This window comes from Balaenoptera borealis (assembly GCF_965194805.1).
Source record: "Balaenoptera borealis genome assembly, chromosome: 1".
Classification (NCBI taxonomy): Eukaryota; Metazoa; Chordata; class Mammalia; order Artiodactyla; family Balaenopteridae; genus Balaenoptera; species Balaenoptera borealis.
In genome coordinates, this window is record NC_138860.1 from 193,543,705 (window position 1) to 193,567,582 (window position 23,878).

A 23,878-nucleotide genomic window follows, 5' to 3' on the forward strand; every position below is an offset into this window, starting at 1 on the left:
GAATATTACTCAGCCATAAAAAGGAATGAAATTGGGTCATCTGCTGGGACGTGGATGGATCTAGAGACTGTCATACAGAGTGAAGTAAGTCACAAAGAGAAAAACAAATATCGTATATTAACGCATATATGTGGAACCTAGAAAAATGGTACAGATGAACTGGTTTGCAGGGCAGAAATTGAGACAGAGATGTGGAGAACAAACACATGGACACCAAGGGGGGAAAGGGGCGGGGGGGTGGTGTGATGAGTTGGGAGGTTGGGATTGACATATATACACTAATATGTATAAAATGGATAACTAATAAGATCCTGCTCTATAAAAAAATTAAATTAAATTAAAAAATTAAAAATTAAAAATAAAATAAGCTACAAGGACATATTGCACAACACAGGGAATATAGGCTATATTTTATAGGAACTATAAATGGAGCATAACCTTTAAAAATTGTGAATCATTATATTGCACACCTGTAACATATGATATTGCACACCAACTATACTTCAATTTAAAAAAGAAAACAATTAACACTAACATTCTGAGATTTCCTCTCTCCCGATAATTAAATCACCACAGAAAGACAGGTAATATGTGAATCTGTAGTTGAAAGAGAAGCAGGAAGAGATACATATACAAAAATACCAAAAAAGAGCCCATTAGCTGTACCCTTGCTCCTGAAAATTATGTTAAAAAGTAAGCGGGGAGGAGAACCGGTCTGGGCAGGTGCCCCGCTGCAGGATGATCACACCTGCAGCCCGCCGCTCACCTGGGCCGAGGTCACGCCCCCAGGCAGAGCTCCCCACAGCTTGGCCAATCAGCGCCCTCGCCAGGAGCGTGGCCTCGGGGTCCAGGTACCCCTAGAGCTCCTCCGATGCTAGGATGCTGGGAAGACAGACACTCCCTCTGTCTTTCCTCTTCTAAAGGAGGCGTGTTGAGGCTGGAATTTCTGTCCCTTGAAACGAAAACTCGGAGGGTGGCCCCTGAGGGGCTTATAGGTCCACGAACTGGCCGCCCCTCCTGGGCCGCGGTGGTACGGCCCGGAAGGTACCAAGGGGAGGACGGCGGGGGTCGCCGTCTGGGCTAAAGTGGTACGCCAGAGGATACCGCGAGGGGGCGCCATCGCCCCCCATCTGGGCGGAGGTGGTACAGCCCGGAAGGTGCCAAGGGGGAAAACCGCGAGGGGCGCCAGCCGAGGTGGTACGGCCCGGAAGGTACCAAGGCTGCGGGGGTCGCCTTCGCCCCACCCCCGACTGGGCTGAAGTGGAACGGCCCGGAGAGTGCCAAGGGGATGACCACGGGGATCGCCCAGCAGCACCATCCCCGACTGGGCTGAGGTGGTACGGCCCGAAGGGTGCCAAGGGGCTGACCATGGGGGTCGCCGTCACCCAGCATAACCACCCCCGCCTGGGCTGAAGTGGTACGGCCAAGAGGGTGCCAAGGGGACGACAGCGGGGGGGAATCGCCTAGCAGCGCGGCCCCTCCACCGGCTCAGCAGCGGCGGCCGAGAAGCCCAGACGCTCAGGACACTGCGGAACGAGTCCGCGGGACAGCGGGGAGCTGTGGCGGGCTTCTGACGCGTCACTTCCAGCTCATGGCTTCCGGGGCCGGTAGTGGCACTTCCGCCCCGCTTCGCCCCGCCCCCGTCCCCGCCCCACCGCCCGCAGGGACCGGGGTGGGGGGGGGTGTCTGTTTGGGGCCCGCCCACCGGGCCCGACCCGCAGGATTTCGCGCGGGGAGCCGCCGTCGCCGGGACGTGGGCGGGTCGCCGTGTGGAGGCGGGGGCGGAGGGGCCCCGGGTGACCGCGTCCTCCGACCCGGCGCGCGGAAACCCCGCCCGGATGCGGCTCCGGGGCCCGGTGCACGTCCCCGAGGCTGCGGGGCCCGCGCGGCGTCTGGCCCGGGGGCTTCTCGGTGGGTGAAGCGCAGAATTAAGGTGGCGGGGTGGGTCGCCTGCGGGGATCGCCCTTTGCGTCTGGGCCGAAGTCCCCCCCCACCAGCCGCCTCCCTTCCCCGGCCCTCGGACCCTCTGCGGGCGCGGCCGCTGGGCCACCCCAGGGCCTTGGCACGCGCGCGCCCGGGCGTCCGACGCCGCCGAGGGGCACCGTCCCTCGCGCCTTCACGACCGGTCCGCTCCTTCAGCGACGACCACATGGAGTTCCCGCCCCGCCTCGCAGGCGTCCGCTCGGATCCCAGGCCTCCACGGCCGGCGCCGAGTTCCCGTCCCGGGTCCGCACGGCGCCTGAGGCGGGGCGGCGGGGCACGGGTGTGGCGGGGCTTGGGGGTCTCCGGAGCGGGTGGGGGGAGCCGCGCCCGTGTCGTGGGGGTGGGCTGTCAGAGGCGGGAGGGGCGACATAGGGCCGGGGGTCCTTGCGTTTTAGCCCCCCCCCCACCGATGCACCCCCGAGGTGGGCATGGCCTCGGAGCGGCAGGTGCAACCGCTTCCGAAAGAACCGGGTAAAGATGCTCCGTCCAATCCGGAACCAAAGGGCGCGATCGCCCGCAAATTCATTGCAGTTGGTGTCTTTCTACGCAGGATTTTAGAAAACTGGAAATTATATAATAACTAACATCCTGCCGGGCGCTGGTCCTAGCGGACTGTTACTTTGTAAATTGGGGTGGGAAACTCCCAGTCAGGCCCAGAGCTAAGCCTTCACTGTAGTCCTCCGGTGACTTTCCTGTAGCAGGTTTTACGGGGCCTGTGGGGTCCAGGCAGTGCCCCCGCCCCACCGCCCCAAGCTCATCTTCTGAAGCCTTGAGGACCTTGCTCACCTACCGCTGCTGTAAAAAAAAGAGGAAAAAAAAAACACAACTATTTAGAGGCAGACTCTTTGTTTCGTGGCTTAAAGTTCTTTGTTTTTTAGTAGAGTGCAATGTACTTTACCAAAAATCTTTAAACTTGTAAGTAACATTGTAAAGCAGAATAAAACAATATTAAACAGCATGAAAAGGAACATTAAGGGAGGGAATAGGAAAGTTTTTACATTAAAGAAGTCCACTTTATTTTTACAGTTTTTTTTTTAATTGAAGTACAGTTGATTTACAATGTTGTGTTAGTTTCTGGTGTACAGCACAGTGATTCAGTTATACATATACACACACATTCTTTTTCAGATTCTTTTCCATTCCATTACAGGTTATTACAAGATATTGATTGTAGTTCCCTGTGCTATATACAGGTCCTTGTTGTTAAGAAATCCATTTTCAGTGCACATAAATTAGAAAATGAAGAGGAGCCAAAATGCAAAAAAAAATTTGGAGGACCTGAGATTCGGCTCCCAGAGCTGACCACAGTTGGTAACTTCGCCTGTGTTCTTCTGAACCATTTGTACTTTTTAAACGGGAACATACTGTGCAGAGGGCTTGTAACTCTGCTCTCACTTAATCTATGACAAATCTATTTTTGTCAAAACTTGCAGGGCTACAGTGTCCCATTATGTGACAGGGTTTGTTACAGATTTCTTATCTGACACTTTGCTAGTGTCAGCTTCTCAGTCTTAAAAACAAAGCTTTTGAACATCCTTGTATGTACAGTCTTGGGCCTTTGTTGGATTATTTCTTTAGGATAAATCCCTAGAGGTGGAATTTCTGAATTAGTGTATAAAATTTGTAGACTTTCAATACATCTTATCTAAACTGCCCTGCTGACAATTTGAACCAACCTAGATTTCCTCACCAGGCATTTGAGAACATCTTGAGTTGTTTGTTGGAGAACAGGGACTCTTGACCTCAGGCTGACAGGCCCTAGAATTTAAGGGTCTGCAGAATTGGATGGGAAAGTTGACATCTTTATTTTCACTAACCTCCACGCAAACTTCCCTTTGGTGGCGAATGTGCCATGGTGGTCCTGGCCCCCCCCCCCGCCGTTTCAGAGCCAGGCACCCTCCCCGCGGGTCGTGAGCCCTCGCTGCAGGGCTGGCGGAGGCTGGGCTATTCAGCCGTGGGAGGGGACTCAGCGCCTGCACGTGACAGAGGTGTCACAGGTGTGCTTCTTGCTACGTGTCGCTGACCTGGTTTCCTTTCAGTCCCACGTGTGCACCTTCTTCTGAGGACAGCTCTGGGCAGGAGTAAAGTTAAGAGTCAACCCTGGCCTCGTGAGCCCCCTACTCCGTGCCGGGTGGAAAAGGCTACGTTTCAGTTCTTGTTAGTTGTGCTATAATCTGAGAGGGTGATATATCAGACCTTTGTCACCAGGGGCCTGGGTGGGGAGCAGTGCCCCACAAGCCCTGCGTTCAGCCCGGTCTGCCCTGTTTCCAGGCCGACCTGGAAGGTGGGGTCAGTTTTTCGTTGTCGGATTGGGGCCGCTGACCTTCGGTCTTTCGCAGGATGAGGATTGCTTCTCGTGGAGACACCTTGAGTCACGGGGGCTGAGAAAGTAGAATGGGCGGTGGAAACACGAGCCGGAGCTGGGGAGGGCAGCTGGGGTCTCGGCGGGGCTGGGTGAGCCGGACCTGCTGGGCTCTGGGCCGCTGACCCCCGGCTGCTCCCGGCCTCCACGTGCGATGCCCAGCACAGCCGCGTGGGGCTTCTGCTCAGGATCGGCGCTGTGGCCGGTGACCAGTGGTAAGTGCTGCTGTCACGTGCTCGCCCACCATCCGGGCAGAGAGGACCTGGCCGGCCGTCAGCCGTGGCTATTGCCGGGCGTTTCTCGTCCTCACTCCTGGGCCAAGTCCACAGCACACGTTCATTCTCCGACGGGTGGACGGTCGCGCTTCCCAGCCGTCGTGATGGGCAGTCCAGCTCTGGACGCTCTCGCAGGACTTCTCTGGGGGAACCTCGAGATAGGAAGTGCTGATGTGTAGCGTGCGCAGGTGCGTAGCTCGCAAGAGGCTGCCACACCATTTCCGCAAGTGCTCGTACCAGCCGCCCCGTAGCCGTGTCTGGGGGCCTCTGGATCCACACCTTCCAGCAGCTCTGGGTGTTGTTAGACCTGATGGTTTTTGGCAGTGGGGGTGGGTGGTGTGTCCAGCTCCCTGACCGCTGGTGAGGTTGACCCCCGTGGTCGGACGTGACCCTGCCTCCCCGCATTCTCACCCTCTGTAGCCCCTCCCCTCGAGGCCGGCCTTCTAATGAGCGCCGAACAGCAAACCAGCAAACGAGAAGGGGACGAGGTTACAAAAAGACTCGGGCCTCCTCGGGCACTTTCTCTCAGCCGCCAGCTCGTTCCAATGCGGGCCAGGTGCCCACTGCTGGCGGCCCCGCGGAGGGGTCTTCCCCCAACAGCTGGCCGGGAGCTGCGCGTGTGGGCTTGGAAGCAGGCGCCCCGGCCTTCGGGTGAGGCCTCGGCCATCGTGATGGCCAACTGCCCAGCACAGCTGCTGCCAGAGTCCCAACCACAGAAGTTTGCGGGGTCGTAGGTGTGTCGTTGCTCTGCGCTGCCCGGTGTGTGGTGCCGCGTCACACGGCGCTGGAGAGCTGATACGCATCCTCTCTCGTGCTTATCGGCCGTTTGGAAACGCTCTCCGGCGCTGGTGTTTTTGCCCACATTTCCTATTAAGTTGTAGGAATTCGTTCCCTCTCCTTTGTCACGTCATAACTGTCTCCTCCAGGTTGTCGCTTTGTCATTTAGTGTGTTAATGTTACAGTACGTTAGAGTGCGTTTTGATGGCACAAAAGCTCTTAGTTTAGCCAACATAGTCTGTTTTATTTATATTTTCTTTTATGGAGATTGCTTTTGGGGATTGGTTTAAGATACTCTTTTCCAGGAATTCGCTGGCGGTCCAGTGGTCAGGACTCGGCACTTTCACTGCTGGGGCCCGGGTTCAATCCCTGGTCGGGGAACTAAGATCCCGCAAGCTGTGTGGTGCGGCCAGAAAAAAAAAAGACACTCTTTTCCTATACCAGGATCAGGAAGATATTCTCTTACATTCTCCTCTAAACGTGAGGGTTTACACAGCTGCGTTGCACAGCCAGGCTGCCCAGGCTCAAGCCCCGAACTGTGGCCAGAGGCCGTTTCCCCACTTCATGTGTCTCACACGGGTGACAGCGTCCCTCCGCAAGGGTTGCTGTGAAGATTCATTGAGTTAATATGTGTGAAATGCTCGGTCAGACCCTACCTGGTTCCTAGGAAGTGCTCTGTGGATGTTGCTAATTGTTCTTATTTGTCTAGAATTGTGAGATCAGGGTCCAGTTTCTTTTCTCTGGTGTGGATAACGGCCATCCTAGTATCAGCGACAGTGGCCTCCCTTCTCCAACGAGCCACAACCCCGCTCTGTCTTGGATCAGAATTCTGCTTGTGCGGAGTCTCTGGGCCTCCGTTCCAATTTGTTTACTTGTTTCTGTGCCGATACAGCACGTGACCTGGAATCCTCCTATCTGGATAGGCGCCTCCCCTTTCTCCTCCTTCTTCAAGGAAGTTTCCTGTCTTCTCCCGTTTGTACCTCCGTCGAGTGCCCTTTGTAATTAACACGTACCTTGTAGGGATACACTTTGAGACTAAATATTCTGTTATTTCTAAACTTTCACCCAGCCTGAGTCGATTGTTAGTGTGATCATGGGCATGGTCACCAAATGGAGATTTTCTAATTGCATCAGTCATCTGACTTTGTACCAGAAGGAAGAGCTTTCTCCTTTCCCCGTTTAGTGATCATGGTGGATGCGTGGCTTCTAACCCTTTGCTATTATTTACTTTCTCTCTCAAACTGCATCCCTCATGCTGGCCCCTGTGTCCTTCTGATGAGTCCCCGTCGCCCTAGGAGCCCTCCCTCTCCTTCTGGCCCAGCTCCTGCCCCAGCCCTGGAATCAGCGGTTCCTCCAAGGAGGCTGGTTCGGCCCAGCAGAGAATGAGGCTTAGGAGCCGGCTGTGCTGCTGGGGGCGTCCCTGCCTCCAGGCCTCCCCGGGGGGAGGGGGCAGCGGCGTGCACAGGCGTCCTGCGGCCCCACCTGCCCCTGCGGCCACCCCTCCTTCTGCGCAGCGCACACCCTTGTCTGCCCCACCTCGAGCTCCCACCCAGACTCCGCGAAGCCGCCCCGGGCCCAGCGCCTGCCTGGGGTGTCGTCTGGCGCCTGCGTGTGTTCTCAGCGCCGCCGGCACGGTTACTGGCTGGCTTCCTGTCCTTCGCTCTTCAGTGGGATGATGTCACTCACCCGAGCTGTGGTTTGGTCTGGGTAGTTCTGTCTGTATTGCACGTTAGAGATTTTTGGGTTTAGAGATGTTATTGATTTGATCATTTTTGGTTCCAGAGGGTGTGAACGTTGAAAAGGTGCGTGGCGTTGGCAGGATCTGTGCGTTGTGGACGCTGTAATGATCCGCAGCCCCTGGCCTGGTGCTCAGCCTCTGCCGTCCATCCTCCTCTCCTCGGCTTTCGACACCTGCATTTTCTCACCATCAGACCTGCACTTGTGGCAGGGAAACTGCAGCGGTGCTGGGTTCAGCGCCTCAGGTCAGGGAGACATGGTGTCTCTGTCTCATTCCTGGTGGTTCCCACTTTGGTGGCTCCATGGAGGGGCGTCCACTCGTTTCTCGGGGGGGTAAAGTTGTGATTGACCCGGGTCACCAGTTAACACCTTGCAGGGAAATAGTCGGAGGACACCGTAGTTTCATTCAGCAGTGGGACGTTTCCTCCCTAGACTTGCCATTTTTTCATCCCGCTGATTTATTCCTGACAGTTTCTTCGTCTGTTTGTCTGCACGACTGCATCCTGTCCATCTGTCCCTCCTGGAGCAGCCAGGAGGCTGCTCCTCCCCCACTGGCAGCCTGCCGGCCAGGTGGGCTCTGATCTTTGATCCTCACCTGTCCTCAGGCTGAGTCGTGGAAGCTTTTCTCCAGGGCGCCTTGCCTCTCCTTCTGGTGGCCGGGCCGTGGCTGGGGCCTCTTTGGCCCTTGTGGGCTGTGTCCAGAAGCAGGACCCCAGGTCACCTTGGTGGCTGCATCCTTGATGCCCGCCACCTCGAGCCCCCTGTGTGCTTCTGGGGGTCTTCGGAGCCTCCACGTCAAGTCCTGTCCTGAGTCGGATCTTCTTGGGAGCCCGGGGCCCCTGGTGAGATTTCCACTTCTGCCACCCTGGTCTTGATCCCCAGGGACCCTGTTCTGGTGACTTCTAAAGCAGCACGTCCTGCTTGCGGTGGGCGCTCGGCTCCCCCTGCCCCGTCTCCTGCCTTGGCTCAGCTCCCAGGGCACTGAAGGGTGACCAGAAGCTCGGGGCTGCTCAGCTGCTTTCTCTGTCAAGGCCTGTCCTTGGGGCCCTGATTTCTGTCTTCAAGGTCTATCCTGTGCCCGTTGAATTCCCCAGAGAAGGGTCTTCTGGCGTCCGGCCTGGAGGGCCACCCGCCCGGGTCTCTGCTTTCCCTGCCGCCTCGGCCTCCGTCACAGCCCAGGGGCCTCGTTCCCTGCCTGGTCTCGGCTGCTTCTCTGTAGTGGCCGCTCCTTATTCCAGCCCCCCAGCCCCACCCCCGGAGCCTCTGGAGGAGCCCTCCAGGCCTCAGACCCCCATCGCCTGACAAAGCAAAAGCAAGCAAACAACTAGGAATCCTGGTATGACTTAGTGAGTCTTGTCAAGAAGGAACAAGACAGGACCATCCATTCCGAAGTTGATTTCATTTGTTTGTTTGTTTGTTTTGGGGCTGGGCCACGTGGCTTGTGGGATCTTAGTTCCCCGACCAGGGATTGAACCCCGGGCCACTGCAGTGAAAGTGCCGAGTCCCAACCACTGGACCGCCAGGGAATTCCCGTGATTTCATTTTTTAAGACATTCAAAGCCCTTGTTCTGACTCCAGAGGCATTTGGACTCCTTCCGGAAGCTACACACACGGAGGTTGCCGACCCCTCCTGCTGCACGTGAAAGCGGGGGGTTTGCCTGTCCCTTGGCTGTCGCGTCCTCGGTCACCAGGCTGGGTGGGCTGCTTGTGGGGTGTCGATGGTCAGGAAGAGGTCACGCGCTGGAGGGAGCCTGAGCATCCGTCCTGGGCTCCCTGGGCACTGCTCTGGACGCAGTGGACAGTAGTGCTGGTCTGTGACGGAGCGCCTGCTGCCTTCCAGTCCGGAACCTGCGGCAGGACACAGAAAGCTCCTGGCGCCACGTGAGACCAGGTCACCAAGGGCAGCCGGTCAGGGAGGCTCTGGTCTGAACAGGCATCTGTCTCCCCAGGTGCTGGCTGGCTCTTTTTCATGTATAAATCCTCAGCTTTCGGAACAGCCTAGCAAACAGCGCGATGCCTGCCACGCTTGCCCGCTTGCGTCCCCCGTCCCAGGCCCACCCACCCCCAGCTTGAGTTCCCAGTTCTTTGCTCTTAACAGCACTTTTTGTGCTTTTATTTCTAATGACACGTCGTGTCTGGACACACCTAAGTGCTGCTGGTGGCGCTGTGTCGTGTGTCTCCTTCCGCGACTCGGCCTCAGCACTTCCGACGGCTGTAAGGTTTGCCCGTCGCCCGTGTGTGGCTTCCCTCTGCCCGCTGGGGGCGTCCGTCCCCACCCGCTGCCATCTGCGTCCCTGTCGACAGGTGCGTAGGTTCTGTTTGGCTTTTGTTTTGCTGCTGGCAAAAAAGTGCCGCGTTGACCCCATCTGACGGACGCTCTGTCCCCATGCCACCCCGGCCATGGGCTCTGCTGACTCTTTCTTACGTTGTTCCCTGTCACTTGCGGTGACTCCTGAAAGGTCCCATCCCCACCGTTACGGTCTGAATCTGTTTGCATCTGTGCTGCCACCTGCTTTCGGCCTGGGACAGTCGGAGGCGCTGGAGCCTCGTGTGCTGATTGGGCGGGGGTGTGTGTGATGGATTCTGCTTCTTCAGAGGCTTCCAACACCCTCCACCCTCGGGGCAGACGGGGCAGAACCTCCAGGGCGGGTGAGAGTATAGCCCAGCACGATGACCTCGGGGGTCGTGGGTGCCCCCTGGGCGGAGACCCAGCAGAAACGCGAGGAACGACCCGCACAGGACGGACGTGGCGGACGGCCCGGGGCCCGGTGTGGTCAGCAGTGGGGATGAGTCCCTTGTGGCTTGTTCATCCAGTGAAATACTGCACCGTCACCAGGTGAGCGGCGGCTGTGGAACTGCACGGACCCGTCTTTGTTTCAAAGCAGCTTCTTGTTGAGGAAGGAGAGCGGGCGCCCCGGGCCTCGGGACTCGGCGGCGGAGCTCCGGCGTCCGGCTGGAGCTCCTTGAGCTGCAGAGAAGGAGGCGGAGGCCCGGCTGGCGGTGCTGCCCGGGAAGCTGTGAGTTTCCCAGACGGAAACCGAGTGGAGAGCGTGGGGGGAAGCGCCTGCACCTTGCCTCCAGCCTCGTTTTGTGCCGAGAGAGAGGAAAGGCGATGGGACCCTCCCCGGGGGGCTTCTGGAGCATCACCTCACAAACAGGTTCGGTTTTGGAGCCTCAGTGGTGGCGGCGGGGCTTGTGTGACAAACCCCGGGTCAGGGTCCCTGAAGAGAGAGGCCTGACGGGGGCTCCCTTGAGAGGCAGAGCCCCCGCGGCCGGTGGGAGCTGTGTCCTGGGGGGGCCCGGTTGCAGGGCTGGGCATCCAGACGGGGTCAGCCAGGGGCCCGAGGGTGGGGCGCCACCTCTCTGCTCTCGGGGACCCCGAGCCACGCACGGGCTTTGTTCCTGTGTTTTCCGTCCGCCCGCGGCTGGGCCGCTGTTCCCAGCTGGGGGGCAGCACGGGCTCCTCACACCCCCGCTGGGCCACGGCCGGTCCAGCCCACGGAGGTACAGCTCCCAGCAGGGTGTGGCCCAGAGAGGACGGCGGGACCGGGCTGGGAAGAGGAAGGGGGACAGGGCGTTAGCGGAGATCTGGCCCCGTCAGTGCCCAGAGGGCTCAAAGGGCTCGTGTGTATTGCGGGGGCAGTGGGGGCCCACGGGCAGGCTACGTGCATCCGTCGTAGTCTGGGGTGCGTTTGGGGAGCTGCCCTGGTGTCCCGAGGGTCGGGGTGCATGTCAGGCTTGGGGGCCCCCTGGGAGCTGGTGCTGCTGAGCTTGTGGGGTGACCGACAGCACTGGGTGGACACAGGGAGCCGGGGGGCAGCTCAGCCGGGAGCCTGGCTTCAGGTGCGGTCGGGGAGTCACAAGTCCGTCTGGGTCACGCATGCCTGGAAGTTAAGGTAAAGCACGACGGGCGCCCCCCGAATGTCAGCGCCCCCCGAATGTCAGCATCGGAGGGACGAGGACGTAGGCAGCCAGCTTGGCTGCCTAGAGGCGGGGGCAGGGGGCTGGGAACTCCGGTTTGGTGTCACTGGGGAGGGGTGGCCAGGGCTCCTGAGCTGGGCAGGTGGTCGTCACTGGGACTTCCCCGGCGGTCCAGTGGTTAGGACTCGGCGCTTTCACCACCAAGGGCACGGGTTCAATCCCTGGTCGGGGAACTAAGATCCCACAAGCTGTGCAGTGTGGCCAAAAAAATAAATTAAAAAAAAAGAAGGGCCAGAACTTGAAGCACTCACCCACCAGCAAACGGGGGACACCGGGTTGGACTTTGCCTGTGATCTTAGGGAGTGAGGGGTCTCTCTTGAGAAGTCGTGGCCGCAGGCCTGAGCGCCAAGCAGGTGTGGGTCTGCTGAGGGAGCAGCACCCTCTCCTGGGCACCTGCTGAGGTGGTCCCCACGCCCGCTCCAAGGCCCGCCCTCAAGCCCAGGAGGAGGTCCCCCGGCCCAGGATCTGCGCACGCGGACAGCCCCCTCGAGCCAGCGGCAGCTGACCCGCTGAGAGGCTGAGGGTCGTACTGTCAGGGCTTGGGTGATGAACGGTTAGACCGTGAAAGAGACGATGCAAAGAAGGAATCGAAAGTTGAGAGAAACGGGCCAGTTTGAAACGGTAGCAAATAGAACGCGAAGAACGCAAGGGTTGGAACTCGAAACCCGATGGAGGGACAGAAACTCAGAGTCTCTGATGGGGCAGGTCAACCCTCCCACAAAGGACACCTCAAAACACTGGATGAAATATTAAGAAGTCGGGTGAGGGCGTGGGAGAGCCAGCCTGGTGGGAGGAGCTCGGGGCGAGGGGGCCCCTTCCTTGGCGGCTCTGGTTGGTCCCAGGGTGGGTGGGAAGGTGCGGAGCACTTGTGACAACTTCCGGGGTGGGGGCGGAGACCCCAGGCCTCAGCCGAGCTGCGGGAGGGCAGCCTGGAGGATCAGCTCGAGGCTGGGCCGGCCGCTTGGGGGGTGCGGGGCGCCCCGGGGGTGGGGCGAGGCTGGAAGAGGCGGGGGTTGGCAGGTACTGTAGAAGGAGTTCGGGCCGGGATTGGCTGGAGGGTCAGGTGTGTGGGGAGGGAACGGAGGCCGGTAAAGCCTTTGGTCTCAGAAATTTATTGGAAAAGAAGTCCGAGCCGTCGGGGCGCCCGCTCCTTTGGGGCTGGAAACAAGGCCAGGACCCCGAGTTTGCGTCTTGAAGTTACTCTAAGTGGGTGATTAAACTCGGCAGGACCTTAGCCGCTCACGCAACGCCGTCCTTTCCTTCCCACTCCAGCCCGCGCCCCGCCCAGTGCCGCCCACATGGCCGCTGCCTCCGTCCCCGCGTCCCTGCCCTGCGCTGCCCGCCGCCCCTGAGATGTCGGCATCCGCTAAGCCCGCGGCCCTGGCAGAGCTGGCTCCGGGCCCCGGTGAGAAGCCGGGGGGACGGCCGCTCCTGGCCTGGGGCCCCGTGTTCGGCCACCGGAGTGAGAAGATCGCGTTTGGCCAGAGCGAAGGTGGCCCCGACGAGCAGGTGCTCACGGTCACCGTCACCGAGACGACTGTCATCGAGGCGGACCTGGGCGTGTGGGGTGCCCGCGCCCTCATCTACCTCACACTCTGGTTCTTCTTCAGCTTCTGCACCCTGTTTCTCAACAAGCACATCCTGTCCCTGCTGGAAGGGGAGCCCAGCATGCTAGGTACCCGGCGGGCGCTGGCGGTGGGATGGGGCTCCCGGCGGGCGGAGCCCCTCTGCTTAGCTGGCGCCCCCCGTCTCCTCCTCCAGGGGCCGTGCAGATGCTGTCAACCACGCTCATCGGCTGTGTCAAAATATTTGTTCCCTGCTGTTTGTATCAGCACAAAACCCGGCTTTCTTACCCTCCCAACTTCATCATGACCATGTTGTTCGTGGGTCTCATGAGGTAAGCAGCTAACGTTTCTGGTTGAGGGTCTGAGTTTTTTACACGTAAAACACCTTCCCCCGCTGATTGTTACCATCAGGTAATCCTGGGAGGGAGGGGGCCGGGCGGGGGCGGGGCAGACGTGCGCACCCTCTGGGCTCCTACCAGGTCTGCCCCGTGGCTGCAGATGCGCCAACTCATCCCTGTGACGCTGTTGACTGTCTTAGGTTTGCAACAGTGGTTTTGGGTCTGGTCAGCCTGAAAAATGTGGCGGTGTCCTTTGCTGAGACGGTGAAGAGCTCGGCCCCCATCTTCACTGTGATCCTGTCCCGGACCGTCCTGGGGGAGCACACCGGTGAGCAGCCCCCAGCGCCCGGGCCTGCCAGCTCCTCCGGGGGCCGCTCCCACCCACGTCACCCTGGAGCTCAGCTCCCTCCACTTCCCTCCTGGTTGTTTCTTAGCCTCAGAGGCCGGGGATGGTAGGAGCTGGGTGAAGGAGTGACAGGCAGGTAACCTCGGTGCCATTGCCCATCCCAGGAATCTGCCAGGCACCCTGGCCCCTCCTCCGCACCCCCTCCTGCCCTCCACTGTGGCTCTCCGAAGCTCAGCAGAGGGGACTTGTTACAAATCTCCAACCTGGGCTGCGGGCACGCGCTGCCAGCTGCACGCACGTCCCTGACTTTCCCGCCAACCGTTTAGAGAGTGTGGTTCCGTGAAGACAAGCAGAGTGCAGACTCGTGGACATGACACGTCGTGTTTGACCCCGGGGGTGGGGGTCGCTCACAGAGGGAGACACGTGTTTGCTTCAACTGGGAAAATGACACAAAGGTAAAACAAGGCGGCACCTGCCTCCGGGAGAGAGGAGGATGAAGGCGGACAGGACGCAGCCGGGCTTCTCGCAGACGTGCCCTTGGAGCCGCACAAACGCTTAGGTGACGGTAAAACAGAATCGAGTCAAAGTGTAAAAGCAATTCCTGAGATCATACTCGGCAGGAGACAGCCTGTCTGCACATCAAGCTTAACCACGCAGAAGGGATTTATCTCAAGGCCTTAAAAACGTCACACTTTTCCAGCTGTGGCGGATACGTGTGTAGAAAACCAGCTGTCTTGCTGAGAACAGTTGGGAAATCTTGATAAAATTTAGCAAAAAGAAGTCTGTTGGGGAGGCGTTGGAGAATGAGGAAGGTGCCAGGACTTGAGGGACCCCAAGGTTTGGGGTCCCCAGAGGAGTGACCCCCTGTGGGGCACCCCCGGCAGAGCCCCGAGTCCACGAAGGCGCCTGCCCCCTGGATGGCCTCCCAGCCGTGGCCCCTGTGTGAGGTCCGCCATCCAGCAGAGGCCTCCTCCCATGCCGACGCTCTCGGCCTCAGGCCACACGGGCCTGTGGGTTTGCTGTGTGGACAGCGCTGTCCTCGGCGGGGGCGGGGGCTACGGTCATCTGAGGGCTGCACCTCTGCTCCTTTTTGCGGAACACGAGAGGCTTGTCCCCTCGTCTGCTTTGAATTTCAAGATAAATGAAATGCAGTGTCTGAAATCAAAGCAGAGGTACCACATGAGGCTGGATGCCCTGTGTGCAAAATGACGTGATTTTCTGTTGCACCGAATGGACTTCGCCTTTTACCTTCACGGCAAGGCTGTGGGTTAGATTTCAGAACCAAGGCAGGAGCGCTGGACACCCTGAGGGTCTGGGGCCTCCCTCCTCTCCCAGCCTTCCCTGGAGACCACCCTTCACCCTACTCGTTTTGCAGATGAGGCTTCGGGGTCGGGGGGTGGGGTGCAGGGAGCAGGACTTGGAGCTGCTGGCTCTGGCTGTCATGTCCCTGGCGCCTGGCTCTGGAGTGGGTGACGGGAGGCATGTGCTATATTTTCCCTCCAGCGAGAAGACTCGAACAAAGTCCGCGTGCAGAGCACTCCTGGGGCGGGGCGGGGGGTAGCCCGGCCCACTGCGAGGCACTGCAGCCCGGCCCCTGTGTGCTGTCGCTCCGCAGGGCTGCTGGTCAACCTCTCGCTCATCCCTGTCATGGGCGGCCTGGCGCTGTGCACGGCCACCGAGATGAGCTTCAACTTCTTGGGGTTTTCGGCCGCCTTGTCCACCAACATCATGGACTGGTGAGTCCGATGGGCGCGTCCCGTGCCGCGTGGGGTTCCGTGTCCCGCCGGAGGGGGGACGGGTGTCACGCCCCAGTGGTGGCTGAGCCGTCTCGCTGGCACCTGTGCACGGCCTGCTCTCAGCGTCACCGCTTCCGAGAGAAGAGAGGCAAGAGCAGCAACGCGGTATCCGAGGGTTTCTTGTTGCCGTTACTTCCGAAGAAAAACAGGCCCGTCTGGAGGCTTTGAAGAATACAGCTGAGTACAAATGAAAAATGAGAAATTTCATTTCTCACACTTTGCTGTGTTTCCTTCAGCCTTTCCCAGAAACACAGTCCAGCTCACGTCATAGTTTGCATCTCGCCTGTTAACTCCGAGCGCAGGATGGTCTCCAGAAGCCTCCTCGCTCACCTGCAGACGCTCCAGACCTCATGACTTAAATCTGCAGGAAACATCTTCACACGAGTCTCCCTCTAGGTTTCTGACTGGCCTGCGGCGTAAACCCCTAGGAGGGGCGCAGGGCCTGTAAACCTCTGCAGCGGGCTCGTTGCTCTGGTTTAGGTCCCCTTGGCCAGAGCTTCTGTGCGCCCGGTGTCCAGGGAGCAGTGTCGTTCTTCAGAGTGCTGGGCCCTCTGGTTCCAGGGAAGCTGGACGCTGTCTGGTCTTCCCATGGGGCAGGCCTTCCCGGCCAGCAGTTTGTGTTTTTTTTTCATTTCTCCCCTTCTGCTCGGTGCTTGGAGAGCTGGCCCTACCCACCCCATCCCCGCCCTTGCACAGGCTATCTCTTTTTTTTTAATAGCTACTTTATTTATTTATTTATTTATTTTTAGCTGTGTTGGTTCTTTGTTTCGTGCGAGGGCTTTCTCTAGTTGCGGCAAGCGGGGGCCACTCTTTATCGTGGTGCAGGGACCACTCTTCATCGCGGTGCGCGGGCCTCTCACTATCGCGGTCCCTCCCGTTGCGGGGCACAGGCTCCAGATGCGCAGGCTTCAGTAGTTGTGGCTCACGGGCCCAGTTGCTCCGCGGCATGTGGGATCTTCCCAGACCAGGGCTCGAACCCGTGTCCCCTGCATTAGCAGGCAGATTCTCAACCACTGCGCCACCAGGGAAGCCCCCCGGCCAGCAGTTTTGTCTCTGTTTTTTCCCCAGGATCTTCCCGTGCTCACACTGTCTGTCCCGTGGCCGCTGCCGAGCAGAGCTGGGTAACCTCAGGCACGTTCTCAGCCTCCGAGACCTCAGGTTACCCATCTGTGAAAGGGGCAGCTCAGCACGGCTCACAGCAGACGCCAGGGCCATCCCCAAGGAGCTACCGTGTGTCCCTGTTTCCGGAGGACGTGGCACTTCAACCGTGTGAGGTGCCATCTGACCTCTCGTAACCTCTTCTTTCCTTTGTTCTAGTTTGCAGAACGTTTTCTCCAAAAAGCTCCTCAGCGGGGACAAATATAGGTTCTCGTAAGTGTCACTGCTCCATGGAGACCAGACCACCCGGTGCCCTGACCCCTCCCGTTTCATGGTGCCTTTAAAAGAACCTTGTTGAAACTTGGGAGAAAACCCCACCTGCTTCCAACTGCCCCTTGGGCGGCTCGTTTGAGGCTGCCTGTCACCGTCCCGTGGCTGGTGGGTCGCCTGTCAGGCCCGGCCGTCCGTATCATCTGGGAGGAAATAAATAAACTGGGACACCCTGGCTCCGCGGAGGGCGAGGGCGGGGGCGAGGCGGGGAGAGGATCAGGCGCCTGTCCCCGCAGGGCCGCGGAGCTGCAGTTCTACACCAGCGCGGCAGCCGTGGCCATGCTCGTCCCGGCCTGGATCTTCTTCATGGTGAGTCCGGTGCTGGCGCCTTCCCAGGTCGGGGCGAGCCCCGGGCGCCGGGCGTGCTGAGCACGCAGAGGCTGCCACGCGCCCAGGGGGGTGGGGGGGACTGAGCGAAGCAAACCCATGAGGGTCCTGTGTGGGTCCGGTGCCCACGGGGGCCAAGCTGCAGCGAGCGGTTCCCGGAAACTTTGCTTTGAGGGTTTTTAGGTGCACTTTTTTGTTGTTGTTTTTTGGCCGCACCTTAGGGCTTGTGGGATCTTAGTTTCCCGACCAGGGATTGAACCCAGGCCACGGCAGTGAAAGTGCCGAGTTTTAACCACTGGACCGCCAGGGAATTCCTGCACTTGTTTTTTTTTTTTTAATTTATTTGTTTGTTTATTTATTTTTGGCTGTGTTGGGTCTTTGTTGCTGCGCGCGGGCTTTCTCTAGTTGCGGCGAGCAGGGGCTACTCTTCGTTGCGGTGCGGGGGCTTCTCATTGCGGTGGCTTCTCTTGTTGCGGAGCACGGGCTCTAGGCGTGCGGGCTCAGTAGTTGCAGCATGTGGGCTCAGTAGTTGTGGCGCATGGGCTCAGTAGCTGTGGCTTGTGGGCTCTAGAGCACAGGCTCAGTAGTTGTGGCTCATGGGCTTAGTTGCTCTGCGGCATGTGGGATCTTCCCGGACCAGGGCTCGAACCCGTGTCCCCTGCATTGGCAGGCGGATTCTTAACCACTGCGCCACCAGGGAAGCCCCCCAGCACTTGTTTTTTATTACTACTGTTATTTAAAAACATCGTGACCACCGTTGAACAAGGCCCAGGGCAGAAGCTTATGAAACAGAGAGCAGTATGTCCCCCAGCCCCTCCCAGGCCCGCTCCAAGTGGAGCTGCTTCCCAGACGTGTCTGCGTGGGCACAAACACGCTCCTGTGCTCACGCGTGTCGTGGGATCCCGTCAGTCCTACAGAAGCACAGGTGCGCGTCTACGCAGACCTCTCTTTTTAACACAAGTGGAACTGGGCTGTCCTGTCCTACGGCCGGGCTCCAGCGTGTGGCTGGACCCTGGGCTGGGGTCTGGGTGTCAGCACCGCGGGCGTCCCTCTGGCTCTGGTGCAGGACTTGCCGGTGATCGGGAGGAGCGGGAGGAGCTTCCGCTACAGCCAGGACGTGCTGCTGCTGCTGCTGGCGGACGGCGTCCTGTTCCACCTGCAGAGCGTCACGGCCTACGCCCTCATGGGGAGGATCTCCCCCGTGACCTTCAGGTAAGGACCGCACCTCCCAAGAGATGAAGTGCCTCCAGGTCACGTGCAGAGGGGAACGCTTGCCATCTGGACGTTTTATAAGAGGTGTTCGTGGTTGTGGAATCACAAATGTAGCGATCGCTGTGGTCACGGGTCGTAATTACTAGGCCGTTCTGTATTGGTGCCGTTTGAAACGTGAACAGGAAAGTCTGGGAAGCAGATCTTTAGGGGAATCCGCACTGGGATTCTGTGCAGAAGCAGAAACCCTTGGAGTCGTGTGAGTGTACTTCTGCCCGAAACAGCACTGTCCGTGGAATCTCCCGGGACGACGGATTGTCCCGCTTCTGGGCCGCCCGGGGTGGGAGCCGCAGGCCACGTGTGCTCCTGAGCGCCTGCGGCGTGCCAGGTGCCACGAGGAACCAACGTCTGACATTTCTCTAACTTTAATCAGTTCACACTTGAGCAGCCACACGTGACCATCGGCTCCCTGCTGGTAACTTAGCACTGAGCTCAGGTCTCACAGGCTTCTTCTCTCTCAGTGGGCTGACTTAGCGAAAGCGTGATTTGACACCGGAGCCTTTTCAGTAACAAATAGAAAGGAATCGGCCGAGGTTGCCAGCAGGCCTGGAAATCCATGCAGTGCTGTCAGCGGGCCTGCCCGTCACGGTGTCGTAGGGGCCGACGGGCCTTTGTCCTTTAACTTCAGAACTGTCACTGGAGAGCGGGATTGTACCCAGAAGTGATGGCAGCAGGTGCGTCGCTGCCCTTGGGCCTCCTGGGGTGCACGTGCCCTCTGCCCGAGTCCCGGAGGGGAGCTGCCTGCAGGGCCCTCGAGGGCAGATTGATTGCTGAGGTCTCCTGAAGCTCTCGCTGTCACAGTCTGTCATACGGTCCTGTTTCCATTTAGGACCAGGAATTATATCCACATACCCCTGAAACTTTGTTTTTCAGTGATTGTTAGTGACGGTTCAAAAAAAGGCAGAAAACAGAAGACCAGTTCTTTTTATTTTATTAAAAAAATTTTTTTTGGCTGCTGTACGGGATATGGGATCTAGTTCCCCGACCAGGGATCAAACCTGGGCCCCCTGCATTGGAAGTGCGGAGTCTTAACCACTGGGCCACGAGGACGGTCCCCAAACCAGTTCTTTTTAAAGAAAATAACTTTAGGTAGAAAAGTACAAAAATTAAGTTTAAGTTGTCCGCAGTGGCAGCCCAGGAGACAAGCCCTGTCGTGTTCACTTTATCTTCATGAGGTCCCAGCAGTGGCGGAGCAGGGCTGTGTCACTTCCCAGATCCTCTCCCTAATGATCGGTTCTCTCAGGTGCTCTCAGAGGAACCTCCCTCGTTCTGTGGAGAGCACGCTGCAGCACTGAGGGATCAAATGTCATGATGTCTATAATTTACTTAGAAATATTTCCGTCAAAAAAAGGACCAAGCAAAATAAGGCAAAATGCTGAGTGTGAAGATGGGACTCGGCTTTTTGTTGGAAGTGTCGCTACTTCTCGGTGACCTTTTTCCTAGTAGGAAGGACCCCAGCACGAAAGAGTGGGGTTAGCGGCGACGCCTTCGGCCCCCGCCGACCTCCCCGCTGTCCTCTCCCGCAGTGTCGCCAGCACCGTCAAGCACGCCCTGTCCATCTGGCTCAGCGTCATCGTTTTCGGCAACAGGGTCACCAGCCTGTCAGCCGTGGGCACCGTGCTGGTGACAGCCGGAGTCCTGCTCTACAACAAGGCCAAGCAGCAGCAGCGGGAGGCCATGCAGAGCCTGGCTGCGGCCACCAGCCAGTCCCCGGACGGCAGCCCGGAGCCGCTGCTCCCCCCGGACCCCCAGCCACGCCACTGAGCCCCGCAGCCTCAGGGGCGCCGCGCACCACGCCCCTCCTCGCCAGCGGGGCACCCCCTTCGCCTCTCCCGCTCCCTGGACGGCAGGCGTGGGGCCTCCGGCTCCACGGGTCACGGTCCGGGTGTGGGAGGTGCGGGTGGGCAGCCTTTCCCGCTCTTTTCTGGGACGTTCGGTCGGAGCTGGGGGAGCTCGAATCGGGCTCCCAGACGTCAGCCCCTGGGGCACAGACCACAGCTGCCACTGAGCCGTTGCCGAGCCACGCGAGACCCTCCTCCCGGCGGCCTCTGCGCACCCCTGCAGCCAGGCCAGGCCCCGACTCCTCTGTGGCTGACGACCGCTGGGGACAGCTGCGAAGCCAGCGGCCGCCCTCCCCGCTTGTAGCCGGCGGAGAGAACCCGCTTCCCCACGCCAGCCATCGGCGGCCACCGGAGGTACGTCCGGCTCCTCGGCCGTCAGGGAGTCTGTCCGCTGGGCTCAGACAGGCTGCCCCACTGCCCGGACACGGAGGCCACGGCATCGGGGCACAGAGCGGAGAGGGGACAGCTGGGGTGCAGAGACCGGGGTTCCCTGCTCCTGAGGATGGAGTGTCCGGCCCCGGCCTCCCGGCCTCCCTGCCTCCCGCCCGAGGCGGAGCTGCCCGCATCAGCACCACTTAGGGAAGGTCACTCGCAGAGCGAAGGCGGCCCCACCCCTTTCCGTGCCTGCTGCGCTGAGCTTCTCGCCTCCTGAAGGTCCAGCCCTCACCTGCGGCCGGGGCGTCCCCAGAGGCCCCGTGGTTTCCAGCCCGAGGCTGCGGGCAGCGCCCCGCGGTGTTTGGCTCAGGGAGGGGGCTCCTGTCCCTTCTGCTCCCCTGGTTGAGAGGCAGGCTGTTCGGAGCGCCCCCGGGGAGCACGCGTCCCCACTCAGCTGGTCAGGAGCCTTGCCTTGTCTCATCAACGAGGCTTTGAGGATTTTCCCTCGTGAATGATGAGCAGGACGAGTGTGGAATATTTACAGTTTTTGTTATGCTGCGTTTAAAATGACAGTGCGTTTAAAATGACAGTACAGTTTTTGTTATGCTGCGTTTAAAATGACAGTGTAGGTTTTTAAAAGGAAACACAGGCATAGGTGGCTTCTGGAACGCATCGTGTATGCCAGGTAAACCACAGTCAGACCCGCGGCCCGGGCCGGCCCTCCTCCTCCAGAGCAGACAGACGGACGGCCAGGTGTTTGAGGCCTGTGGTGGGCTGAGGCTCCACCCCTCGCTTCACCCCTTGCCTCGCAGCCTGTTGGGATTTCTGATCGGGATGCAGCCCCCTCCCTCCCACCAGGCTCGAGCTCTGGGGCTTGTCGGGTGCAGCCCTACTCGGGGCCGCAGGCTGGCCACCCGGCCATCTCCAGCCAGCCTGCGGACAGAGCCACCCGAAGGCACAAATCGTTCCCTGAGTCTCAGGCAACAGTCCCAGCTGTTCGGGGCCTGGGCTCCCTGATTGCTTCTCTGGTTTTCCAGTTGGCTTCTCAACTGGAAAATATAAAATAGCCCCTCCTGGAGAGCAAATCTCTTGGAAACAAAGAGCAATAACTACATCTCATTAAGTTCTGCTAACTTTAAAAAGCTTGTAATGATGATGGATTAAAATGAGGCCTTTTAAACTACAAACAACCTTTTTACGAAGCTGACCTCCTGCTCCAGAGGACGGCGGGTCACACGCACCTTCACTGTGCAGGGGTTGCTCGTGTGACTTTCCCAGGTTTTATCCCTTTCCTCTTTTTCTGCTTCCCCCCAAAACAAAACTAAAGAGGATTCTTTGGCGGTAGCTGGGGTGGCCGGCTGGTGCATTGATCTGTGAGGACCAGAGAGAAAGCACCGTTTCCCTGGGGCTGCTGCCTCTGCGCTCAGACTGTGGCCACTGTGCCCACGGCTGATGGTGAGACGTGAACAGAAGGGGCACATCTGTGGTCGCCCACGGCAGACTGTCATCTGAGTGTGGTCAGGTGCCAGCCGCCTGTGTCCGAGTGTTGTTAGGGACCTGGGTCCCTGCCTCCCGTGGACGTGCCCCTCCCTCCACTCTCATCCTGTTTTGATTTTCTAAGATATTAGGACCAAGAAAGATTTTCCTAAATTATTAGTAAATGAGGCAATTTCTAGCAAAGCTGCTTTTGAGACTTCTCCTCATCCCGGGTGGGAGACCACAAAACATGTGCTGCAGCTGCATTCTGTCTGCATCTCCACCCCTAAGTCGTCCACATGTTGGGCGTTTCCGGGACAGCCCTGCGCCGAGAGTCAAAACCCACAGCCTGGCAATGGCATTTGTTTAATAACCGTACAGACACGTTTTTAAATTAACTTTGTTTAGTAGTTTTTTAGGATGTTCTTTTCACTGAACCATTGCAGGCGTGCTCGTACCAGTGTTGACACTGGGTGTCGAGTGTTACATTGGGTCCATTCCTCCTGTGTCTTTGGTCGTTGTCCGTGCCTTTGTAAACAAACGCTTGAACCAGGCTTCTGAATCTGGTCATCTGCTTACTTACATTGATACTTAGAGATGTAGAGATCTCTGGCTTTCAAGGAAATTTCCACTACTGAGTGGCATAAAAAAGGCTTTTTTAAAAAAGAATTCTGATAGTCATAATTTCCTGCATATCAGCATTAAAATCATCTGCCTTGGAAAGCTGAGAATACTCTTGCACAATCCAAAATGTGTCTTTAATTTGTGAATCAAACAGTAAAAAATTGCTGCATGAGGAATATCATCCACATGGAGCCGTGCTCGTCACCGGCCCTTGAAATACTTTCCCCAAACTGGTGGGCTTTCCCTCCTGTGCGGCGCTGACTGTCCCATGGATGGTCATTTATAGACGGGCCAGAGGGGATCAAAGAAATGCAACATGTCTTTTTACATCTGTCCAGGGGCTGTGCTTCCTGATGCCTGAAAGTATTTTCACTGTTCCCCTGGGTTGGAAAAATTAAACAAGGATGTTATTACAGGTAGAAACTCTCCTCTCTTTTTGCCTTTGACCAACATTGTGCTCAGGGCTCTGTTCTTTTCCAAAACACGTACATGCCCTGGTTGGGACCTCTTTGTTTTCTTAGTTTATAAATAAGAACGTCCCAGCTCCCCTGAAGAGTCTGCCTATTTCTCTATCCCGGCTGAGGAGCCGAGAGCAGAGTCATGAGGTCGTGCTGACCATCGCTTGGCTTACTCGCCCTGCAGCTCAGGGTGCAAAACCTTCCAGTTTGCTGTCTCTGTCGTATCTCCTCCTCTTCTCCTGAGGGCTGAGATTCTGAGTTTGATGGCCACTGGCTCCATGCCTAGATGTCCAAACTGAGTTGGAAACTGTTCTAATTGGCAAAGTCTTTGGTTTTTTTTGGGTTTTTTCCCCCAGTTTTCATCAGAGGAAAACTGGCATTCAGCTGATGTGCTATTTCTAGACTGCAGATGTGTGAGTAGTGTCTGCACCCGCCCAGGGCAGTGTTGTGGGCACCACGTTGCAGAGGGCCACAGTGAGAGTGACTTTCCCACACTGAAAAACTTGAAAATTATATCAGTAATTGTCTATATCAGAACCAAATTATATGTGCTTTATACCAAACAAAACTGCGGAGAACTAAAAGTACATTGTGCAAAATGTCTATAGTGTTTTGTATTTCACCTATTTCAGTATTTATGTGATTAGATGAATTCTTTCTAGAAAATGGTGGTTAAATAATTGTCACTGTTAATTCTGCTATGGTAATACATGGATGCTGTACAGTGAATCCTGTGGATGCCCCCTGGTTATTTTTGTCTAAATTAAGCCACCATGGTAGCAACTATCTAGGACTCTTGTTATGCAAAAGTAAAATAAATGTTCAGCGTGTACTTTTTCTTCCTTGTGTAACTCCCCAGCGTTCGCGCTACTGAAATGAACAAGGGTGGGTTCTTATTGCCTTCACCCCTTTTCAGCGTG

The 23,878-nt window shown here is 57.9% G+C and overlaps 1 protein-coding gene across 15 annotated transcripts; it reads left to right on the top strand.

Moving 5' to 3' along the window:
- The first annotated feature begins 34 nt into the window (after positions 1-34).
- On the top strand, positions 35-23,790 carry SLC35E2B (solute carrier family 35 member E2B). 15 transcript variants are annotated; one of them, XM_082404651.1, is made up of 10 exons: positions 1,641-1,911; positions 4,323-4,560; positions 7,180-7,379; positions 12,388-12,790; positions 12,877-13,012; positions 13,219-13,346; positions 14,980-15,100; positions 16,478-16,531; positions 16,825-16,897; positions 19,711-23,790. In XM_082404651.1, the coding sequence occupies exons 4-10, from the start codon at positions 12,469-12,471 to the stop codon at positions 20,602-20,604; spliced, it is 1,728 nt and encodes a 575-aa protein (XP_082260777.1). In that variant the 5' UTR covers positions 1,641-1,911; positions 4,323-4,560; positions 7,180-7,379; positions 12,388-12,468; the 3' UTR covers positions 20,605-23,790. The 15 variants fall into 15 exon arrangements, with proteins under 15 accessions (XP_082260775.1, XP_082260774.1, XP_082260779.1 ...); XM_082404649.1 differs by lacking the exons at positions 1,641-1,911; positions 4,323-4,560 and adding an exon at positions 35-1,417; XM_082404654.1 differs by lacking the exon at positions 7,180-7,379.
- Positions 23,791-23,878: the final 88 nt, after the last annotated feature.

What these genes read in the sequence shown, in the direction of transcription:
- SLC35E2B (XM_082404640.1), top strand. Translation starts at nt 11,784, where the DNA reads ATGGAGGGACAGAAACTCAGAGTCTCTGATGGGGCAGGTCAACCCTCC. An exon ending in TTGTTCGTGGGTCTCATGAG is followed by an intron (nt 13,013 to 13,218) that starts GTAAGCAGCTAA and finishes TGACTGTCTTAG; the next exon opens with GTTTGCAACAGTGGTTTTGG. An exon ending in GGGGACAAATATAGGTTCTC is followed by an intron (nt 16,532 to 16,824) that starts GTAAGTGTCACT and finishes CTGTCCCCGCAG; the next exon opens with GGCCGCGGAGCTGCAGTTCT.